This window comes from Rhinichthys klamathensis, unplaced genomic scaffold (assembly GCF_029890125.1).
Source record: "Rhinichthys klamathensis goyatoka isolate OS25496 unplaced genomic scaffold, OSU_Roscu_1.1 h1tg000404l_1, whole genome shotgun sequence".
NCBI lineage: Eukaryota > Metazoa > Chordata > Actinopteri > Cypriniformes > Leuciscidae > Rhinichthys > Rhinichthys klamathensis.
Genome location: NW_026606905.1, coordinates 1,537,157 through 1,545,824, shown reverse-complemented (window position 1 = coordinate 1,545,824; position 8,668 = coordinate 1,537,157). Strand labels below are relative to the sequence as shown.

At 35.8% G+C, this 8,668-nt stretch overlaps 1 protein-coding gene across 2 annotated transcripts in view; it reads left to right on the top strand.

Annotated features, from left to right (window-relative positions):
• The first annotated feature begins 637 nt into the window (after positions 1 to 637).
• Positions 638 to 8,668, top strand: part of gnal (guanine nucleotide binding protein (G protein), alpha activating activity polypeptide, olfactory type) — a 200,119-nt gene continuing 192,088 nt past the window's right edge. Inside the window, exons 1-4 of one of the 2 annotated variants that reach the window (XM_056234747.1) lie at positions 638 to 1,070; positions 1,253 to 1,325; positions 2,031 to 2,085; positions 2,213 to 2,332. In XM_056234747.1, the coding sequence (XP_056090722.1) occupies positions 932 to 1,070; positions 1,253 to 1,325; positions 2,031 to 2,085; positions 2,213 to 2,332 (387 nt within the window). In that variant the 5' untranslated portion in view covers positions 638 to 931. The remainder of the gene's footprint in view (positions 1,071 to 1,252; positions 1,326 to 2,030; positions 2,086 to 2,212; positions 2,333 to 8,668) is intronic. The other variant, XM_056234746.1, reaches the window with a different exon arrangement.

The window sequence follows — 8,668 nt, the reverse complement described above, 5'->3', positions numbered from 1 at the left end:
TTTTTAGTATGTTAGTGTATTTGTTTAGTATGTTACCTTTTCCATTTTTCCATCCTGCTTTCACACACAGTATGTTTTAGATGTAGGCCTACCGTATCGTCTTCCTGGCAATAGCAGTGGAAAACAATGGTTCATACCTTTTTTTTTCAATACAGAAATTGACATTGCCCTGAGAAATGTGCACTAGTGTAAAAGTATTACAATCACCTTTGTTTGCCCATAAAAATGTGCAGTTTTTGTAATGCTGTTGAGAAAAGAATGAAAACAACATGTTACTTTTTTGTTTTATTGGAAACATCAGTAATGTAGACAGATAAATTAATAGAATAAATGGAGTGGTTATATATTGCATTTTAGTAATAATTTATGTTGTGAAGCCTAGCTGGGGAAGAGGATTCTGTAACAAACTCACTTATGAATGACGCCTTTAATGATGAATGATTGCATAAGCTTAAAATGCAGTGATGTAGTGGGGATATGAGAGGCTGACCTGGGATCAGCAGGTTGAGTGTGGAGTGTCACTTCCTGCAAGTGCAGAGGGAGGCAGTGCTGAGTTAAAGACACAAACACACATTACAACAAAATAGCGAGAGAGAGAGAGAGAGAGAGAGAGAGAGAGAGAGAGAGAGAGAGAGAGAGAGAGAGAGAGAGAGAGAGAGAGAGAGAGAGAGAGAGAGAGAGAGAGAGATGATCTGAGCCTCAGTCGCTTCATGTCTGATTTTCAAACATTGATCATGAATATATCGAGGAGATCCGACTGATTCTGTCGCTCGGGTGTGTGAAGGGGTCAAAGCGAAACCTTTTTTTTCCCGTGGCGCAGGGATTTCTTGCTCTATTTATCAGCCTGATACATTTTAAATCACCATTATAGGAGACATTTGAGATATTATTATTATTTATTGTGTGTCTGAGGAGTAAGAGGCTTTTGAACATGGGATGTTTGGGCAACAGCAAGACAGAAGATCAGCGCATCGACGAGAAGGCGCAACGAGAGGCGAATAAAAAGATCGAGAAACAGTTACAGAAAGAGAGACAGGCGTATAAAGCCACACACCGCCTGCTCTTATTAGGTAAGATAGGAATCTATAACTAAAACATTAATAACAAATAGATATGTGTCATCATCATCTGATCAGAGATATGTATATATTTTCATCATCATCATCATGGATGGATCATTTCTTCATGGCCCTGGAAATACTAATATTTAGGCTATGTATCATCTCATGACTTTTTTTTCTATGATTTTAAGGCGCTGGGGAATCCGGGAAGAGCACTATAGTCAAACAGATGCGGATCCTGCACGTCAACGGCTTTAACGCAGAGTGAGTGTTTGATTATTTAGCGTTATTACTGCCACTGGGCCTTTACTGTGTTTATTATAACGGATGCGGCATCCATGTCTGTTGAGGATGTTAGAATGTTGACGGGGTTCAGATGTACGCCTCTGCGTCCGGTGCGTTTTTATGGCTGACTCTAAACCTAGTGAGCTGCCTACTTAGACAGCATTTTGGGCATCATAGGCGTGTGCAACATTCTTGGGCCTCATTTTTGGTCATCATACACGCATGCAGCATTTCCGAGTCTCAAATTTGAGCGCCCACCTATACAGCATTTTTGGATATAGGTGTGCAGCATTTTTTTCAGCATTATTTTTTTTTGGACTGCGTATAGACAGCATTTTTGGCATGCAGCATTTTTGGATCTTATTTCTGGGCTGTTTACCTAGACACAGTATCTTTGGGCCTTATCTCACGGCAAATAAAATAGTTAGATAATAACTGGATTGATTATATATAAGAGTTATGTGCCGTTATTTCAATGTTCACTATCAGGATGAGGTCACTGTGTGCAGAATGTGCTCTGTTGTGACTTTAATCACAGTTTGGCCTTTGATAAGGACCACCTTTGAGTAATATGACAATCACATTCCTAATTTATGGACAATTATTATGACACTCCTAATTTTGAAATTATGTCATTCAATGTTTAATGACAGTTGCCTCCTATTTTCCTCCTCTTCTACTCAGAGAAAAGCAGCAAAAAATATTGGATATCCGGAAAAATGTTAAGGACGCCATAGTGGTAAGTCATTTTTGTGAATAAAAATTGCGCCCAATTCAATGTTTTTGTTTTGTCTCCAGCAGTTTTGTCTAGCTGATTAGTTTGGTTGAATTCATCCTGCTTTTACATCTATGTTTCTATTTTCCAGACGATAATATCTGCTATGAGCACCTTAACACCCCCTGTGTCAATCGCCAATCCATCCAATCAGCCTAGAGCAGAGTACATCAAAAGTATAGCTCCACTCTCAGACTTTGACTACACAGAGGTAAGACACTGTATCCAAATCTGTTGCAGCACTAAGCGGAAGACATAAAAAGTTTTTTTTTTTTAAATGGGAAATTGATGTCACATCGTTGGACAGAAACCTGGAATGATTGATTACACTGAAAGGGGGTGTTATAGTCTAATGACCTTATAACCAGACTGATTTTGGACCAAGTTATTATTGAAATGTTGGTTATTTTGTTGTTTAGACGGTAGGGCTGGGTATTGACACAAATTTCACAATTCGATTCGATTTCGATTCACAAGCTTGCAATTCGATTCGATTTCGATTCAATATTGATTATTTTGGATATCAGGTACAATACATGTCAAATTTTCTCAAGGTAAACAAATCTCTTAACTAATGCTGTAAACTATGGGAGTCTGCGAGCCTACTAGGCTTCATTAGCCTACTATAATATTGAAGGTAAAAATGAACTGATCTGTATACAAACACTTAAATTACACTTTTATTTATTTTTATAATAATAAAGTTATATGAAATATAAGTCGACACACTTTCAGATGCTCATTCATATTTATTTCGTGCTGTAACTGGTATTATTAAGGCAGAAGAGAAGATCATGTGCGCTCCGCGCTGCTGCTTCTCTTGAGCTGAGCTGCGCCAGAGCGATCTCATGCTACAGCGCCAAAACGGTATTTATGTTTTTGAATTTCGTAAGAAAATGGACATAATTTGAAATCTGAGACTTTGTTTCATATCACAGTAACAAAGCACAAAGATTATTGCGATTTATTAGATGGGATGCGCTACAATGTTCCATTCATTCATCAACTGAAAACAGGATGACTAGCCTAATCGATTCTTGGGATTTAAGAATCGATATCTGTTCATAAAAATGAGAATCGATTAAAATCGAGAAATCTATATTTTTTACCCAGCCCTCTTAGACGGTAGTTCTTTGTAAGTGTTTCCTCATAATTGAAGTGGTGCACAAATTCCCTTTTAAATCCAGTCAATGGTTCAGGCACATACTGCATGATGTATTTACTCTAGTAGCAGAGAACTTCTGCCATAGATTCTTATATGTCCTTTGTCAATGTCTGCTCATGAGAGCTGACATAGATGTTGTCACTCAATTTCATAACTTTGTGGGTCCATTGTTTTGGTATTATAGGGAAGATCACATTATGCTAAATTATTTTTATTTTTTTCAGTTACATGAATTAAAAATACAATGGTTTAATTTTGTGCTATTTGACTTTTTAACTAGTCACAATGTGCACACAAACACACTCTTGTTAATAAACAAAAAAGAAAAGCTTCCTTAATGGCTTAATTATAATGAAATCCATAAAGTAAATTTGTTTGTAGTCATTGACCATGTACACTTCATTCTCATTCATTTAATAATATTTTATTAACAAAATTCGGGAGGAGCACGTTCAGATAATTAACCTGATTAACACGAGAGGAGCGCATTCAGTTAATCAAATCAATTAACGATAAGAGGTATATATACAGCAGACTTCCCTCTGTTCGTTGACAGTTTATAGCATCCGTTCACCGCCCCATCTCTTCATTCTAGTCCTAACTATTCTTATCACAACCGGGGGGAATACTTTGGGTTCGGGCCAAAATTCCAAACTTTGAGCCCTCCCCTCGAACAGCACCCTAAATACGCAAAACCCTTACTCTACTTCATTATATGTAAGTGTGAACTTAACTATAACACTGAAGTGTGTGATGGCCAATACATTTTTTTAATGCTTGTAAAATATCCTAAGTCTCCTAACTCCAAAAGCATTTTTTTTCAATAGTTTGACTTTCAACAACTGTCCAATTGAAATACCATATAAATTAATGATCAGCTTATATGATGGAATAAAGTATTTAATTTAACAGGTATTAAAGGGTTAGTTCACCTAAAAATGAAAATTCTGAATGAAATAATTTACTTTCTGTCATGTTGTTTCAAGACCATACGATTTTCATTTATCTTTATAACACAAAAGAAGATATTATTAACAATCTCACCTTTTTTGTTAATCCATTGAAAGTCCACACAGGCAAAGCTTTCACACATTAAAAGTACAAAAAGACATTCACATGAATCAAGCAGTTTTATCCAATGAGGTTTGTTCTCACTCGTCAAGCCAGCACGGTTGAGTCTCCAGAAGACTTTTCTTAAACTGCTTGATTCATATGGATTACTTTTACAATGTATTTTTGTACTTTTTGATGCATGAACATTTTGATTTTGTGAACTTTCAATGGATGGACATAGTTAATGTACATAGTTATATGACTGTGAAGTGGCTTCATTTACAATATAGTACAGCCTCAAATGTCTACTATTTTTATAAAATGGTTATTATATAGTAAAAATATTAGGACACATTTTGACCACACGGCATAGAGCATGAGAACTATCTATTCTATAATATTGTATTTTCATTTAGAGAACCTTAATGCATTAAAAGTGAATACATTTTTTGGAAGAACGGCCCTAACATTTCCACATTGCCCTTAACATTACAGTGTTACCCAAATTAAAATTGTTTATTTTATTCAGAGGAGTATTATCTGCATGTTTTTGTCAGTATCAAACCATGTGGCAAAACCTTATATTTTGTTTGTGGTTTGTTCAGGATTGGAGGCCTGGTTATAGAGTCTAACTGTCTCCATGACCTCACTCCTGTTTGCCTCTGGTCAAATGCAACAGTTTTCATATTTGTCTCATGAAACCCAAAGCAAATATGTCCTCTAATTTGCAAATGTGTTTATTCAAATGGTTGTGGACTCAAAGATGTGGTGTACAAATAAACACTCATGAATACATGTTATAATGATTAAATTATTCATAAACAGATCTTTATTATCTTTATGATATTTATGCAAACATTTACAGAAACTTAAGCATTATTTTAGTGTCTTTCTCTTACAGTTATCCACAAAGGAATGTCAGACACCATGAGTAAAAAACAACAACTTTCCAGCATTAGGTCTAGGCAATATATCAAATATTCACAATACAGGTGAAACTCGAAAAATTAGAATATAGTGCAAAGGTTAATTTATTTCAGTAATTCAACTGAAAAGGTGAAACTAATACATTATATAGACTCATTACATGCAAAGTGAGATATTACAAGCCTTTATTTGTTATCATTTTGATGATTATGGCTTACAGCTTAAGGTTTTCATAGCTGTAATCCATAATCATCAAAATTATAACAAATAAAGGCTTGAAATATCTCACTTTGCATGTAATGAGTCTATTTAATATATTGGTTTCACCTTTTAAGTTGAATTACTGAAATAAATGAACTTTTGCACGATATTTTGCACGTTTTACCGATAATACAGAATTTATCTTTAAGAAATGCTCACAACGACTCAGTCTTCTTAGAAGACTGAACTGCCTGGGTGTCAGTGCTCAGATTACTGAGCTAGTGTATATTACACATATTGAAAGTGTTTTAACTTTTCACCTCTCTGCTTGGTTTGACCATTTAAACTGCAAGCTAAAGAAAAAGCTCAACAGGATAGTGTCAATGGCTAGTAAAATTGTAGGAAAACCACAAAAACCACTGTCCCAAATATACATTGACAGAACGAGGAATAAGGCTAGGAAAATCACTGCAGATAGTACTCACCCCCTTTCTAGCGAGTTTGAACTAATGAAGTCTGGGAGGCACTTCAGAGAGCCTCTGGCTAAAAGTTATTTTAGAAAATCTTTCATTCCAAATGCCATTAGTATCCTTAACCAAACAAAGTAACAATAACAAATGTGCTGCTATTTTATTGTATAAGTATATTTATTCTTAATAAGATGTGTTTTTATTTTATCTTATTAATCTAGAAATGTTTCTTCATTATGTCTGAGACATTTGTATATTTTATCTGTTTTTGTACTGTATGTTGCGGTGAGCCAAAGAAAAATTTCCACCCCGGTGGACAATAAAGATTTATTCTATTCTATTTATTCTATTCTATATTCTAATTTTTCGAGTTTCACCTGTAGATCTAAGCCTATTCACTATGATATTGCCAGTGAAATTACATTATGCAACGCTGTGAATATTGTAATGTTTTAATGCTCTTTTTATTTGACATTGACGCTTCCTAAAGATCATATCATTAGAACAGTTGGTCACGCTTTATATTAGGTGTCTTAAGTAATTGCATAAACAAAAAAACAAAACAAAAATTGGTACTTTACTTTGTTCATGTTGTTTTGCAAAACACTTGCAGCTATTGAGGTGGGATACAGGTAAGGTTAGGGACAGGTTTGGTTGTATGTGAAGTTTAAGGGAGTGACTGAGAATTCCCTTTCCCATGTCAAAGCATTCTATAATCACTTGTTGTAATCCATTTAATCAGTAGTGAGAGGAATCCATTCTGAGCGATCATGTAGCAAGAGAAAACATAGATGTTCTGACTTTCAAAAAACCCTTGTCACTTCAGGCAAATCCGCTCTATACTCCACTTAGCAAATCTAAAAATCTAAAACAAAAGCAATTGAAGTCAAACATGAAACAGTGCTGTTATACTCTAATTTATCATATACATACTAGTGCACTGCTGCTTGGTCTATCAAATTGGAGGACCAGAACTAATTGATGAAGTGAAAAATGATTATCATTTTTAATTGTCAGTTCTGTGTCCATTAGTGAAAAAACAGCAGAAAAATATGCCGTTTTGCCTGTATTATTACTGTAGTTCACTTTTGAATGTTCTGAATCTACCTGTTACTGATGGCGGTTGAGATCACCATTTTAATTATTTTCTGAGTGATTTAATGATACAAGCAAATACAAAAGTATACTGTATGTGTGGCCCAGTCATATGCTATAACCCGTTTCAAGGCTAAAATAATTTATTATGGAATGGAGAATATTTTGCACGTAAGAACAGATGTACACAGTCAAAGATTTTAATAGTAAAAGATATTGAAAGATTGTGTAAAAAAATCAATTCAAAATCCACATATTCCATACCAGATGGGGGCAGTATACCTCCAGAAAGTTGGCCTACTCTAGTCTGTTTTTTAGTTTCGGGTTGTTAATCTTCTAAAACCGTCAAATCGTCCGCTTTGTCCCGCCAAAGCCTATTTTGATCGGTGAGTGATGTAGAATAGAATGACTGCTGCGCTTGACAGGGCGCATAACGAGCAGAGAGAGAGAGAGAGAGGAGCGCCCCGGCCGCGCGCGCGCACTCTCACGTCTTCAAACAACACGAGCGCTGTCCTCCTGCTCTCTCTCTCCCTCGCGCATATTAATCAAATCAATTGACACGATCGTAAGACCGCAGTTCATTTGGAGATTTTTAGAGATTAGAGACTCAATGAACAACATCTCAACACTAAATTATAAAGGCCGGTCTCATATAGACCATAGACAGTATAAGAAATGGACAGAGCCATCTCATTGGAACTCAGTTGAGACAGTTGAAGCCCATTTTTAGCGATTTCTGAGCACTTCCGTTCCTGACGCGCAGACTCAAACCGACTCAAACTAAGCTTGATGACGTGAGCAACCTGTCTGACAGACGTTAATCTTCTAGTAGCTGTGCGTTAAAATTGCCAACGTTAATCTTGCAGAGACGGGGAACTTGAGCAAAGAGTTCTTTGGCGTGAGTGAGCAGGAGTAAGTATTCCGTTGCTTTTATGGACTCATTATCTATGGGCTTCTCCCAGGGCCGGCTCTAGCCCTTTGGTTGCCCTAGGCGAGATTGATTTTTGCGCAAAAATGCTCTTATAGTCACTCCAAAACTTCAACAAGCAAATTATGACTTGAACTATAATAAATTGTTTATACAAATGCTGAAAAAGAACGTTCAAGGATATTTCAATCATCCGACATAGTTGCATTGTTTAACTTGTAGTAGATAAATTACAATTACTACCACCACTACTATTATTACTAATCCATTAGGCTGCTACAAGGCTAGGGGTACGGGGGCATGATCCCCCGTAAGGAAATTTTGTGCATTTTAATGTTAAATTCATCAATCTGGTGCACTTTGAGAGTTCAAAATTAAAAGCTCCAACCCATATTCAGTGTTCAAATTAAACAAAGAAAAATTCAAACCTCTTTTAGTTAGTGTCTGTCTACATTACATAATAATAGTTATAATATTAGTCCCATGATAATACTCATTGTAAAACAATGCACTGAAAAATAAAGGAAAGTTTCATAAGTTTTGTACTAATTTCTATTCTAATAGAAAGAGTATTTTTCTGTACTTCACATTAAAGATGTGATTGGGCCAGCCCAGTGTCAATCAAGAAAACAACCAATGGGCCGCTGATCTACGCGTTTCATGCGGTGTCAGAAAAAAAGCTTTCTTTTTTTTACCAATGCATTACAC